Source organism: Rhinopithecus roxellana, chromosome 15, assembly GCF_007565055.1.
Source record: "Rhinopithecus roxellana isolate Shanxi Qingling chromosome 15, ASM756505v1, whole genome shotgun sequence".
Lineage (NCBI taxonomy): Eukaryota > Metazoa > Chordata > Mammalia > Primates > Cercopithecidae > Rhinopithecus > Rhinopithecus roxellana.
In genome coordinates this window covers 125,682,279-125,697,411 of record NC_044563.1, presented here as the reverse complement: position 1 = coordinate 125,697,411, position 15,133 = coordinate 125,682,279, and the positions used below count along the sequence as shown (strand labels likewise).

General features: G+C 46.1%; 1 protein-coding gene across 14 annotated transcripts in view; it reads left to right on the top strand.

Moving 5' to 3' along the window:
- Positions 1 to 15,133, top strand: part of NCAM1 (neural cell adhesion molecule 1) — a 316,719-nt gene that overhangs the window by 290,539 nt on the left and 11,047 nt on the right. For 8 of the 14 annotated variants that reach the window (XM_030917890.1, XM_030917889.1, XM_030917884.1 and 5 more), the window contains 2 exons: positions 3,864 to 3,988; positions 7,869 to 8,046. In XM_030917890.1, the coding sequence (XP_030773750.1) occupies positions 3,864 to 3,988; positions 7,869 to 8,046 (303 nt within the window). Of the gene's footprint in view, positions 1 to 3,863; positions 3,989 to 7,868; positions 8,047 to 10,580; positions 12,939 to 15,133 lie in introns of those variants that run through there. The other 6 variants (XM_010382372.2, XM_010382371.2, XM_010382367.2 and 3 more) reach the window with 1 other exon arrangement.

Sequence of the window (15,133 nt, the reverse complement as noted above, 5' to 3'; positions counted from 1 at the left end):
CTTTGCATATTTTCATGTACTCACAGCAAGTTACAGAGCCACCAAATGGGTCCAAATCTCTGTGATATTAGTTGAATATGATCTTCCTGTAGAAATACTGTCATAGGCTGGGTGCAGGGGCTCACACCTATAATCCCAGTACTTTGGGAGGCCAACGTAGGAGGATAACTTGAACCTAGAAGTTCAAGACCAGCCTCAGTAACGCAGTGAGACCCCATCTCTACAAAAACTTTAAAAATTAGCCAAGTGTGGTGGCATGCGCCTGTGGTCCTAGCTACTCTGGAGGCTGTGGTGAGTGAATCACTTGAGTCATGGAGATTGAGACTGCAGTGAGCTATGACTGTGCCACTGCACTTCAACCTGAATGACAGAGCAAGACCCTGTCTCAAAAAACAAAAAGGTCATAGGAAGCATTATGTATCTGTCCAAGGGCCCCATCATCTTTTAAAAGAATTAATCATAACTTAGTTTTTTCATCTGGCAAACAAAATTGTGTCTTACTTACCTTTGAGACTTCAGTGCCTGATAGACTACCTGGGACCTAGTAGATACTCAGTACACGTCTGTTGAATAAATCATAGGTAGAGCACTCTAAATAATAAACCTAAATTTTATTTTATTTTATTTTTGAGACAAGATCTCACTCTGTCACCCAGGCTGGAGTGCAGTGGCATGATCTTGGCTCACTGCAACCTCTGCCTCCCGGGTTCAAGTGATTCTTGTGCCTCAGCCTCTCGAGTAGCTGTAGCGGGGATTACAGGCACATGCCACCACACCCAGCTATTTTTTTTTTTTTTTTTTTTTTTTTTGGTAGAGACTGAGTTCACTATGTTGGCCAGGCTGGTCACAAACTCCTAACCTCAAGTGATCCACCTGCCTCAGCCTCCCAAAGTCCTAGGATTATAGGCATGAGCCACCACACCCAGCCAATATTATTATATAATATAAAATGCTCTAAATTCTATGAGAAAATAATACACACATATCAGAGTACTGATAGTCACTCAGATACAATGATAGCAAATTACAGTGTTCTAACTATGTCAAATGTTGGAACTGTGTTCTAACTATGGTATAGATTTTGGTGGTTTTTCTCTGATTCAAATTAAATTTTTTTCTGAAAGAAATCTAAAGATAAGAGAGTACTTTCATCAGGGAAGTTGGTTTCTGCAGGATTCCCCAGAGAGACTTTTATTCTTAGGTCTTTGAAGAGACTTGGGAGTCTCTTTTCAAAGATAAAACTTTTGAGATAACTTTTTCAACATTTTAAAGCAAAACGTTAACACCTTTCTGCCTTAGAGATGTGGAATTGTTGACCTTGGAGTGCATCTCCCTAAAATTGGCTGAAAGTCTTGTATTTTGTGTTCTGTTTCCCACAATGTCATGAGAAACAGCCCAGGTATAGTTGGCAGTCCGTGCTAGTGCAGTTGCTGTCACTGTTTCACGTGACGGCAGAGCTGGAAGGAGCCCTAAAGAGCATCCAGTTCAGGGCCCATATTTTGCAAATGTGGAATGAAACTTGATCGAGGCTACAGACCCCCGCCATGATGCAGAGTTCGGAGACAGCATTTTGCAGGATTGATTCAGCCTTGAAAACTCACACTGCTCAATTTCAAGAGGAACTAACTAGGAATGTGCAGCCAGAGAAGCCCCAGTGGACTGATCCCTAAAAGGAGGCCTTGGAAGAAGGATGCAGTCCTTGCCTAGTGGGCGTGTTGGAAGGGCCGCTGATGCTGCCTGTAAAAATCCCCCCCACGCTAGGGCAGGTAGACCATTCAGCACAGAGCCAGTGTTGTGATTCTGAGTGGACAAATTTAGAATAATTATGTTCATTTGCAGTAGGTCTAGGGTCATCAACCATTCCAGTTTGCCTGGGACTGAAGGGTTTCCCAGGATGTTGAACTTGCAGTGCTAAAACCTGGAATGTTCCATGCTAATCGGGATGAGTTGGTCACCCCAATTTAATCAGAGAATACAATTTGTAAAGTTCTCCTGTGTCTCCTGTTTGTTCAGCATTTCTGAATCTACACAGAGCTCCTGCCCTGATTTAAAATCTATGCCACTTTGAGTCGCTTTTTAGCGCTAGATATCTATAATGATGTAGACATAACTGATGTATTGTCTAGGACTTGGGACAGTCCAAAGGAATTTGGAAAGCCTAAATACCTTGACATGTCTAAACCAAATTTCTACCTATTTTCCACTGAATAGCTGTGGCCCAGAGCTAGATAGCGGCTTTAAAACAAGACAGGTCTTTGCCTGAAATCCATTCATCTTTTTATTCCTATTTTTATTTTTCCTTAATTATTGATCTAAGAAAACAAATAATAAGCACAACCTTTCCTAAATATCCTCCCGACATTATGCATCCTCCCTGTTGTAGCTTTTAATCTATCCCTGTTACTGCTACCTGTCAAACCTAAATGTGCACACAGATCACTGGAAGGATCTGGTTACATTTCTAACAAGTGCCCAGGTGATCCGCCTGCTGCTAGCCCTGCGATGATAAGCAGTGGCCTCTTCCTTAGCCTTCTCTCTGGTTCCTCCTTGTATCGAAGGAAGGTGGTTCCCAGAGTAGCTGAATGAGAAGTGAGGCGTGACACTAACTGTGCCTGTAGCCATCTAATAAATGGCCAGTGGTGCAGTTTTAGGTGCTTAGATCCAAGCCCTGGTGACAAGCCGTTTTGTGGCTCTTCTGTCACATGTCTGTGATTCTGTTTTCCAGAGAGCAAGCCAGAGTGACCCACCCGAAAGGTAACTGTTTTGTAGCCTCTCTAAGTTTTTTCTCTGAGGTTATGAAATAGATGCAGAGATAGCTCCTCGCAGAAGTGCAGGATTCCCCGGTGTGTTAGATCTTCATTTTAACTTTGTATGTGGGATGTCCTCTCACCTTATTACTTTCAGCATATATTAATGCAATTGTTTCTTTTAAAGTAAATTAGTGCCTTACTCACTGGAGAACCATCCTAGCCCTAGCAGTTTGTCACATGCAAGTTCATCTTCCTTCTCAACCTTGGATTCACAGTGCTACAAGCTGAGTGTGTATTGCAAATCAAGAAACAACTTTTTTTCTGTTGAGAAATGCTAAAGACGTTTTTCTGTCTCTCCTCTCACAAAGAAAAAGACTGCACTGATTGTCACTTTAACACATTAAAGTGTGAGGATTAGCACTCACTCATTTGAACCATAAGTGGATACTTACAGGAAACTTGCGTAAGAGACATAAGGATACTTACAAAAAACTTGCCTAGGGCAAGTCGTGCTTTATTTAATCCCAACCAGAAACTTCTTATTTTTTTAATGAGTCTGAGTAATAAAATGTCATTCATGAAAAGCCAGTCCCAAGAAAGCAGCATTATTTACTCCCACTAGAGATCAGGCCTCCTAGCCCCAGGGGTGAGTGACGTGTCCCGGCAAGAAACTGGGCTGTTTTGCAAAATAAATTTATGGATGGGAGTTTCCTACTCAAACACTTGTATTTTCTCCTATCTCAGGCTGTTCCTCAAGATGTGTCAGGTTTATAAAAATTAAATCTTCAGTTATAAGAGCAACTAAAAGGAAACATAAGTACCAGTGAGAGAGACAGAAAAAAAAAAAAAAAAAAGCCTATTCTTAAAATGCTCAAAGGACCCTGCTCACAGGAAGGCTATTTACCAGAACATTCCCAAGAGGCACTCTCAGTTTGGGCTCAGTCTGAGGCATCTACCTGGAATTCAGTTTTATATTTATTGCTTTTTAACCATTTGAATTTCTGAGAAAGCAAGAAAAGTGTCCAGCCCCACCCTGTCGCTCCATCCCATTCGGATGGGCTGGATTTTCCTTCTGTGGATGGGAATTTCATGTGAATTAACTGGCTGTTTCAGGGGAACCCAGTGCACCTAAGCTCGAAGGGCAGATGGGAGAGGATGGAAACTCTATTAAAGTGAACCTGATCAAGCAGGATGACGGCGGCTCCCCCATCAGACACTATCTGGTCAGGTACCGAGCGGTGAGTGGCCTTCTTCTCAGACTTCACCAAAACCCTGCGACCCTGACACCCAGCTTGCTAGGGAAACAACAGGGGCAGCCCAGGTGGGGCAGGGGTGGGATGGGGTCTTACTCTATGTCCGGCAGGTGGCCCATGGGCCCTGGCCATGGCTTAAAATCCCAAGATGGCCCTACAGCTGTTAGGTCATATTCACACTGGGTCCATCCGAAAACCTCTTAGATGACTGTGGTGGTGACAAACTTATACTGTGGTTGATTTTTCTGTGTCTTGAACTTTTCTACAAAGTTATTTTGCCATTATCTAGTACTTCTTGTAAATGCCATACTAATATATAAGAATCACTACCTTGGATAAAATGTGTATGGTAGGCCGGGCACCTGCACTGTCACTGTGACCACATGCATTTTCTCTGCACGAGAACCCTGTGCGGTAGGTCTGACCATTATCCCCTCTTTACAGATGAAGTAAGTGGGTGGACAGCAGTCAGTAAGTGCCGGATCTCACACAGCTGGGTGAGGCAGTTTGAATCCAAGCCTGACTGAGAGACTGGGCTCTCCCCACTGCCCGAGGCTGCCTAAGGTCCTCAAACACTCCTTGTTCCCTCACCAGCCCTTCACCTGGCCACCTGAGCTGTCCTAATCCTGCTAACAGCAAGTTGGCTCTAAGCCATCTTCTCCTGGTTTGCTCACCAGCCACTTAAGATTCCCTTCATTCCACTTTTATCTGAATCCCACACTGAAAATCACCCTTTCCATTTGGTTTTAGAATGACACTTGGTCATCTTCAACTAAAACCAATGGCTGAGAGATTTAGAGGCCACATCTGAACACTGAGAATAACCTCTTGCTAGGATTTTGTAGTAGAGAAAAGACTGAACAAGGGAGCAATCTCCTTTCTTCACATAGCCCCCAGGAAGACATTTTCTGGGAAGCTGAGTTACTTCCTCTCTGCCTTGTGATCAGTCCTCCATGGAAGTGATAGGTCTTTAACTGGCTAGCCTTCTGGAGAGTCGGTTTAGCACAGAGCCCTGCAGGCACACTTCTCAGCTGGGGAGGCCTTGTGCCCACTTAATTTGTAAGCAAGTGTGAGCTGAAATAGTAGGAAAGGCCTGTCACTGCCCTAAGGCCCAGTACAGAGATGCCAGTGAATGAGAGGTCCTCTTGGCTTCCTCACAGCTGAGTAGGGTGCAAGGATTGGGCAGGTGGTCCCCAATATACCCCTGGAAGCGGAGGTGTGGTAGGCTGAGATGCCTTTCCAATGGTTTTCCTGATGTGGCCCCGTGGACAGAACACAGGTTTTAGAGCCAGACAGACATGGCATCCAGTTCTAGGTTTACTACTTATTCTGGAAGAATAGGTCACCTAATCTTTCAGAACTTCAATTTCTCCATCTGTCAAATGGGGATAAAATAGCTTATTGAGTTGTTATAAAGATGCATTATAATATATACAAAGAGCCTGAAATGTGCCTGACACCTGGAAACCTTTATAAATGGTCACTATGGTTACCGCTAAGAGGCAGGCTCAGGCTGGAGCCATCTCCCATATGAGATCACGTCGGATGTCTGAGGAACCACTGTGGCTGCAGCAGGCAGCTCTGCATTAGAAAGACACAACTGGGCACAACACTGAAATGTGTTAGATTTCAACAACCTTAACCACCCTCTCTCTCACTTCAAAACCTCATTCATGTTTGCTAAATATTATCATTTTATATTATGGATAAGTATAATATAACATACATTTTCTCTAGATTCTGGTTGTCTCTTGTATAATGATGTTTGCCAAGGAAGACAGAGAAATGAAGAGGAAGGATACCTGAACTGCTTTGTTTTAAATGAAAATGGAGCCACATAGTGATATATATACATCCTAGCTTACAGCATAGCCAGACTTTCTGGTTAGACTCTAAGGAAACTAGAATTCCCCTTCCAGCACTACTAGCATTTGCCCATACGGCATGAGCACTGTCACATTCCTAAAGGCATCTCTTTGGCTAGTGCAAACCCTTTTGCCTGGGAGGACTGCTTTGCTGTAAGATAACTCCTCATCCAGCCTTAGCCATGGGCCTACAACAGCTACAGGACCACTGTCCAGGTGACAGTTCTATTGTGTTCTGCCCTTCCAAGGAGCAGCCTGTCATGCAATAAACATCTATCAAGCCTTCTTGTGTGCCCAGCAGATACCCCAGGGCATCTGCCTTGTGAAAAGACCAAAGATTGCAAAAAGGTGGGCTGTGCAATTGTGAAACCGTCTGAAGAGTTCTCAGGCCTTCCACATCTTCTTCCACAACTGTTTGGTGAGGGAGGTGGTTACCTAATTATCGTTCTCTGTGGACCCTTTGAGCAGCCCACTGTTGGACTTGACAGCAGAACTTAGTCCCGAGGTACCGCCATCTATTTGCTGCAGTTGTAGAGACCAGGCCACACTGCATGGAACAGAAAAACCTTATTCAGTCCAACAGACGTTTGTTGAGCTCCCTACTGAAGAAAGGAAAGATCACGAGAGGAGGAGAAGATAAAGAGAGATTGGTTGATGGGAACAAATACAGTTTGATAGAAGAAATACGGCCAAGTGTTTGATCGATCAGTAGTGTGACAGTCGTTCACAATTACCTATTGTATATTTCCAACTAGCTAGAAGAAAATAATTCAAATGTTTCTAGCCTGAAGAAAGACAAATATTTAAGGTGATGGATATTTCAATTACACTGGCTTGATCTTTACAAATTAAGTGAATGTATTAAGTTATCACATGTACCCTGAAAATATGTATAGCTATTTTGTATCAATTAAAACTGTTATTTTCAAGAACACAATTAAGAAAAAAAAAGGAAAGATCATAGTTTTGGGCCCAAACGAACTTAGCTCCAACCTTGACTGCAGGTGTGATTTTACGTTAGTCACCTTACTTCTCTCTCACTTCCCCATCATCGGGTTTAGTAAGAGCCTGACAAAACGCCACAGGCATGTTGTAGGAATACAACGAGAAAATGTGTGTAAAGCTTCTTGTAGTGCCTAGCACTTAGTAAGGGCTCAACAAAAATAGTTTTTATTTTTAACGAAACTGGAATCTACACAGTATTCACACATCAGGAAGGTGAGTCACACACCTTAACTTAAGCAGCATCCTGAAATATGACAAGAAACATACTTGTTTTATTACTCTTCTAAGACATCTTTATGCATATGTCCCCAGCACCAGAGTGTAGCCTGGGAGACAGGGATGGTGCTTGAGTCTCTGCATGCCCTGAAGGTGATGGGACCTTGACAGGGTTGGCTCAGTGCCACACTGGCATCTGCCGCTGCTTGTGTTTGCCAGCATGCAAGTTTGATCTCCTGACCTGTGCAATTTTTCAGGCTGGTAAAGAATAAATACCATGTCCCATCTCTGCTTTTTTTCCTTCTTCTTCTTCTTCTTTTTTTTTTTTTTTTTTTTTTTTTTTTTTTTTTTTTTTTTGAGACAGAGTCTTGCTCTGTCAGCCAGGCTGGAGTGCAGTGGCATGATCTTGGCTCACTGCAACCTCCACCTCCTGGGTTCAAGCCATTCTCTTGCCTCAGCCTCCAGAGTAGCTAGGACTACAGGTGTGTGGCACCACGCCCAGCTAATTTTTGTATTTTTGGTAGAAATGGGATTTCACTATGGTGGCCAGGCTGGTCTCGAACTCCTGACCTCAAGTGATCCACCTGCCTTGGCCTCCCAAGGTGACTGGGATTATGGGCATGAGCCACCGCCCCCAACCCCCATCATTGCTTCTTATTTCCATGATTTCGCACCAAAAGTTATTGAGTCCCGTAAGTTCTGCCTATTATCTGGTCTTACCAGTACTTCTATCTAAAGCTTTTTTGGTCTGTTGTATCCTTGCCGGTTTCTCCCCGAAGCTCTCCTCCGAGTGGAAACCAGAGATCAGGCTCCCGTCTGGCAGTGACCACGTCATGCTGAAGTCCCTGGACTGGAATGCTGAGTATGAGGTCTACGTGGTGGCTGAGAACCAGCAAGGAAAATCCAAGGCAGCTCATTTTGTGTTCAGGACCTCGGCGCAGCCCACAGCCATCCCAGGTATGGCTGCCCTGCTTTCTGTTTGTTTCCCGCTTTGAATTAATGCACAAGTGCTGCACCTCCTAATGCGCCTGAAGAACCCTGACAACTTGCTTGCTTACAGCCATCCTCATGATTGGTTGCCCATGCAAAGCTTAGTTTTGCCTTGTACCTATCTGTGCAGTGGGGTGAGATGTACTGGACCCCCAGGAAGGCTTGGCCAAGCATCCTGGAGAAAAGGTCCTATCCCATTTGGCCTTGAAGGACTGATGTCAATCAGTCCATTGGACCCCTCAGATGGGAAGTGCTCCAGCTCCAGCCTAGCCTTGGAAGTTGGTTGAGTAAGCATCCTTTTTTGAGACCTTATCTGCCATCTGCCACATCATACTTGGACCACATAACTGTTTCTAAGCACTTTCTATCTGATGCTTGCTTTATCAGCACAGCCATGGTCCAAATCTCTTCTCTGTGATGACCCCAAGAGAAGGAAGAGATGATGCCCAGTTAGTTACAAACCCTATCTACCAAAGGCCTCTCAATGGAAACATACATTAAATTGAACCACTTGTAATAGAACAAGTGGAGAAAATAGATGCTGGAAGGCACCATCAGTGAAAGCAATTCAGTCTGCTAGAGACTGTGATGGCAGCAATTCTCCTAGGAGATGCAGATCTGTCTCCAGGGATCCAAGACCTAACCTTGCCACTGATGGCCAGTCTCCTTATTGGCCAAATCCCTCAGAGAAGAAGGAGCTCTTCAACTGATCACTCTGCTTTTCCAGACCAGCCAAAGGCCAACCACAGGCAGGAGAGGTGGGCATAGAACATACAGCTGCAGCCTTTTGGGGGCCCCATATACTCTGCCATGTTCAAGTGTGGTGGGAAGATGGCCTTGGGCGGCCCCCCTCACGCCTGCCCTGTCTTCAGTGCTTGCCCAGCTCTTGGCTCTGTGGTCATGATTGCTCCTCCCAGGGGGAGACAGGCCAGAGGGCTGTGGGCTGCCTGTGATTCAGGGATGTATGTGCAAAAGTGGGCTAGGACAGCAGCAACAAAACAAGATCAGTGTGTGGTTCCCAGTGGTTGGTTGTACATGGATGTGTGTGTCTGGGAGACGTGTGCTGGACCTCCAGTGAGTTGGCAGGTGAGTTTTACACTGTAGATCAGAAGCATCAATTGGTGCCCCCTGCATTGTCAGGAAGGCTCCCCAGTGTTTGCTGGGGTGGGTGTTTCTCCACAGTTGCTGGTCAGATGGTCGGTGCAGAAGGCAAGGCACGTGGGTGAGGCTGCAGGAAATGTCCTCATTATACCTTAATAGGATGTTCAAATGGAGGTTCTACTTGCTTTTCCTCTGCCCCTTCTTTCTCTCCATTCTTTGGTCCGTTCCCTTGCAAACGACAGTCCGGGGTGAATGTCCAGATCTGTCCGGCCTTCATGGGACACTTAGGAGGTGAGATCAGGTGAGGCTTGAGTAAGCCCTTTGCAGCAAGACAGATTCCTCATGGCAATTGCTTCCTGGGGTGAGACTCACTGGGTAAGCTGTTTGGACCTGCTGTGTTCACATGCTGGGTACTCCTAGTGGTACTGGCTTCTGTGGTTTTTGTGTCAGAGACCGAAATTCCGGGTAGACCTTGTCCTCCAGAGTTGTGCCTGCTGGAGACGTCAGAGTCCTTCTTGTGAATCGCCCAGGTGCCCACTGAAGCCAGAGAGGGCTGGGGGATTGCTCGCCTCACCAGTGATGGCTCTGTGGCTCTCCTGCACAGGTCTGAGAAGGTGGTGGCTGTGTTCTTGGTTAGACTTTCCTGGCCATTGAATTGGGATCCCAGAATAAAAGCTCTCTGAATTACAAGTTGGACATCTGTGGTTGAATTCTGTGGTCAGAAAACAGGGTAGAAGGTGAAGAGGGGAGCAGAACGAGACTTCCTTTAACAGCACTGGTGTGGGGGACTTGTGGCATAGGAAGAAAAGCCTGCTTCATCTCTGACAAGGCGATCCCCAATCCCTATGCACAGTGTGCTGACTCATAGTGCAGCGATTGAATGCATCTCCACCACCATGGGTAAAACACGCTAGACACTAGAAGACGATACACTCGCTGGCTGTATCTAAGAGGCTTCACCTTAGTGAAAGGTAACACTCTCCTAATCAAACTCTTGTATTTTACTGTGGAGGCTTCTGTTCTCTCACTTTAATTTCATTTGCTCGCTGATCCCTAACCCCCAAATTAACCCTGCTGTGCTGCTTCTGGCATTGCTGAGCTTCTGAACTGGCCTTATGGTATTGATACCGCACTGAACCCTCTCTAACCTTTGTCAATTTAATTTACTAAGTTGAATTAACCTGTGATTCTGTGTTTTCTAGCGTTGACCTAATTTTTTTTCTTTTTATCTATTTTTTTTCTCTGTTTCTGTCTCTACCTTCCCTTTCCTTCTCTCCCCCTCCCCTTCCTGTGTCTGTCGTCACACTTGTCACCTTGGACGTCACTGGGACATCCCCACTGCCACATTTGTTTTTAAACAACCACATTCTTTCTGGGGACCCATTGCCTGACACCTGCAGCAACCTTGGGAGGCAGTTCTGCATCCTACACCTTTGTCTCATTGCTTTTCTCTGCAGTGACTCTTCTTTTGCTCTGTTAGGAACTTGAACACAAAAATTAAATTTGCTTAAAAGCCCAGTTCCTATGAAAAAGATCAGTGCCCCCTTTGGAAGAACCTGGCAGGACCACCATGGCCACAGCTGCTGAGCGACCATTCTGTGTGGAAGAGAAGGTTTTGCGATTGGAAAAAAGCTTTACCTCCAGACATGTTACCACTCACAGATACTTTTGTGCTGCTTCATAAGGAGTTTGCCCCCTTTTTAATGGCAGTAAAAGAATTTGAGAGCTCTTTCTTTAAATGCTATTTTTTAAAAACCATCATGCTAGGTTTACAGAGAAGTTTCTGCATATCTGCTACTTGTTGCATTTTGTGTTCAAACCTAAATATGATGTAGCAGAGGAAGAATTCTAAGTACCTTCTAAAGCTTGTGTTAGATTGTTAAAATCACCACGCATTCCCCTCATTCTAACTCTGTGCTCCTTGTCCTCCCTTCAATAAGTAATTGGCTTTGCTTGCAATTAAGCATTTAGGTGCCCATGTTAAGACAGCCAGACCGCACTGACTCACATGAGCATTTTGCTGACATGATGGGCAACTTAAGTCACCCCTATTGCCTATGCACTGGAAAAAAGTTGAATTTGTTGCATATTTTCTGGGGCTGATGAACGTTCTGGGATGTGCTTTCAGTCCTCGTATTACGGCCAGCACCTCACACTGTCTCTGTGAATGGGGCCAAGCCGTGATGTGCCAACAAGTGTCAGCTTCGAAAGGTCTTTGCCTCCCAATCGGGGTGACTCCCCTGCTGCCTGGCAGCATGTCACAGATCAGCACAGAGTGGGGCTGTGGTTCAGCAATGACCCACAGAATGGCTTTGAGCATCAGTCTACAGGACAGGTTGGAAGCATCCACTGTGAACCAGGCATTAGTTCCCTACCTGGCCTGTGTGTGTTCAGTAGAGAAGAAGGGGAGGGACAGGCCACTCCCAGACTGCCCAGCCCAGGAGGGTTAATAAATTGGGGCCGAGCCAACCTGTCAGTACTTCCTGAATGCCCCAGCCTGTGTATTGGTGGGTTGGTTCAGTGACATTTTCTAAACTCTCCTGAAAATCCAGCTGCTCCTCCCTGCTGCTTGGGAGTTCACCCGGGAGAGAAAGTGGGTGTGTTTTGTTAAGGTCCCTCGTGGAGACTCAGGGCTGAATCCTGCTTGGTAATATCAGTGTGTGTGCTTGGGGATGGACCTTCTACCGAATAAAAACTCCCTCCCTCCCCCCATTGTGGTCACATATCATTCTACATATCTCATCTTTGAGCATCTCCACGGAAGCTTGATTTTTGTTCTTTTTGGTTTCTTTATGTATTTTTTTTCTGTTGCTATTATTTTTAATGTTCAAAGACTAGCCTTTCCCTTTGGGATTCCAAATGACCCCATGCAGTGGTCTGAGGGGCAAAGCCACCTATGTTGGCGCTCACCATTAATCCCTAGCGCTCAGTTTAGAGGCTCACGTGCAGACATCAGAGGCTCCATGCTGTGCAGTAGCTCAGGCAGGGTAGTGCCTCTCACCCCAGCCACAAAACTCTCCCCCGCTGGAGTCCCAGATGGCGCTTCACACCAGGGCAGTGGAGGCAGGCATGGTTCTTGGGCACAGGGCAGAGCATAAGGATCACAGGTCAGTGCAGGAGAGCTACTGGCTCTTAGGATCGCCTTGGGCAGAAGTCACATGGCTTCACCCTAATAGGGCCCAGCTTGGGAGTCTGCCTCCCCCTGATCCCAGGACCACCCACAGGAGAAGGGCAGTGTCCATCTTTCTGAAGGGACCCTTGGGAGATCTCGTCCTAAGTGTGGAGAGGACTGACGTGGCCCTGTCCCCTCAATGCATCCCAGGGTCAGGCAGGTCTCAGCTGAAACAATGTCAGGGTCCTCAAGGGTCCCATTTAGACAGACCCATGGCTTGTACCAGTGTGCCTCTCAGGAGGCAGCATTAGCGCACACCCACTTCCACCGGACACTGAGTTCCCGGTGATGGCTGCAGCCCCCAGCCCTGCCAGGAGTCCTGAAGGCAGCAGCCCTCAGAGACCCTGCAGGAGTGAGCGCACCCCACCTTGCTCAGCTGCACCCCACTCCCCTGTGCCCTGTAGTTGTGCTGCCCATGCTGCACACACCATGGGGCTCCTCTGCTCATTTTTGGACGATTTATACAGCAGGTTTGAATCATGTTTTTCTACTAACAAGAATGCTAACATTGTTGTGTAGATAATCAGTGAGGCCTTTATGAAGTTTACACCTTTGCATTATTAAAGGAAATAACAGTTCATGTGAACTCACCAGCGTGGCTTGATTTTATTCAATAGTTGTGTCTGACAAAGCATCAAAGACCCTTTCCCTCCACCTCACATGCACCTGGATAAACGATTACCTAGAGAAATAGTAGCCTGGTGAATGGAGTTCTGACCAAAGGAAATACTTTTTCTTCCTAATGGGGAGCAATCTCTTTTTCCCAGGGATCCTAAGAGCTGTTAAGAGGCATTGCTGTCTTGGAGTCCCCAGCAGGCAGTGGGAGGGGAAAATGCCTTTGCAGAACAGAGAAGGTGGTCATTATGGGTGAGGATGGGGCCACACTCTCAGCCACCAGATGCACAACTCTGTGGCAAGGCCACGTGATGACACAGCAGCCTTTATACTCTCCCTAACAGAGGCTGCACGGAGTGAGCTTGTGGAGAGGGAATCTGAGAGAAGATTCTCTTTGCAAATTGTATTCTATTGATAATCACACTTAACTCAGACACATCCTGCAAGCCCCTGAGACCAGCCATCTGTTTAGCTGATTCAAAGGAGCAAGCAGACATGTAAGGGGCTTATGAGTGAACCAGAACCCCAGCTCAGCAGTTCCAAGAGTCTGACCATCTTCTGGGAGTCTTGGGGGTGAAGAGGGCACTTCTACTGCACCAGGGTCTCATGGCACAAGGACTCAGGCCCATCTGGACATTCGTAAAATGTGAGACCCATTTTCCTATATTGAGGCATACAAAAGTAGGCATCTGTGGGTCTCATTCTTGGAGCAAGCCAGTTTCTTCTTTAGTGCCAACCCCTCCCAAGCCAGGAATCACAGAAGATGGACAGCTCCAGTTTCATCATCTCCCTGTCCTGGGCAGCTCTGACCTCGAGGTTATGGGGAAACTCTTCCCCAGAAGCCTTCTTTGCATCCAAGGTGCACGAGTGAGTTAGTCAAGGGAGGGCCGAGGGAAGACCATAGCAAAGACAGACCCCTGGAGGTTTGTATTTTTCCTTTTGTGAAATATGACACAAGAGGCAGGAGATGGCCTTTGTTCTTCTAGTTATCTTGGACTAAACAATTCTGTGATACCCACTGATAGGGAATGGGTGTTGGCTTTTGCCTTGAATACCCTGCTGCCCATTTCACAGCCTGTGCCTTCTTCATAGCCTCTTTTTTGTAAAAGCCACAAACATTCTCTTCCTAGCTTAAGGAGCATCTCACGTGCTTGAGGAGTTTAGACTCGGTGGTGAACAGTGTGGTCCCTTTTCCTTTGGGGGATACTCTTGAGCCACTCAATACATTAGGTCAAGTTTATTTTCAGGGTCACTGGGTGAGACAGCACAGTGCACCCTGAGGTGGCAAATCCTATGATTTGTGCACCTGTTCCTCTTTGTGATTCAGGGAAGGGAAGACCTAGGAGTGTGGTCCTCATGAGAATCACCTGGGCTGCTTGTTCATCTCCTGATTCCTGAGCCTCACGCCCAGTGATTCAGATCCCATAGAGCTGGGGAGCCCCAGATGCTGAATTTTTAACAAATGCCCCAGGAATTCTGCTACAGGTGGAGATAACTTGAGTTTAAAGGTATTTTTCATGCAAAAATAAAATCACAAGTATCAATGATGAAAGATGGGACCTACCGAGCTTTTTAGTCTTCTAGGAAAAAGTCTTTCTCAGTCCACACTCTGGAGGATACTGGCATTAGGGAACCGGTGCCATGTGCCAGACAGTGTAGAATGTATGACTTAGAATGACAGGCTTTTGTGGTTGAAGAGACACTCTCCACCCACGCTCCTGCCCAGTGCAGGAGCCTCATCCACAGCCTTACAGCATCCCTGCCAAGGGGTGTTCTGGCCTCTGCTCGAATGCCTTCAGCATCAAGGAACTCACCTCTCAGAGTAGCCCACACTATGTTGGATTAGCCCTGTTTATTAGTCCTTTCTCAGATGGAGCTAAAATCTGCCACCACCGTAATTTCCACACGTTGGTGCCATATACAGTAAGATTACTTCCTCCTTCTCGTTATAACACCTTTAAATATTGGGAAACAGCGTTCTCATCTCCAGACTAAACACTCATGCATTTGTGCAACAAATATTCTTTGGACATTTTCTGTAAATCAGGATTGTCCTAGATGCTGGGGAGATACAAGAGAGACAGGCAGGGTACCTGCTGGGATGTCCTAGGGGGGATGGCTAGATCATAAGCATGTAAATGAACAGAAAGTGGCAGATAGTAGTAA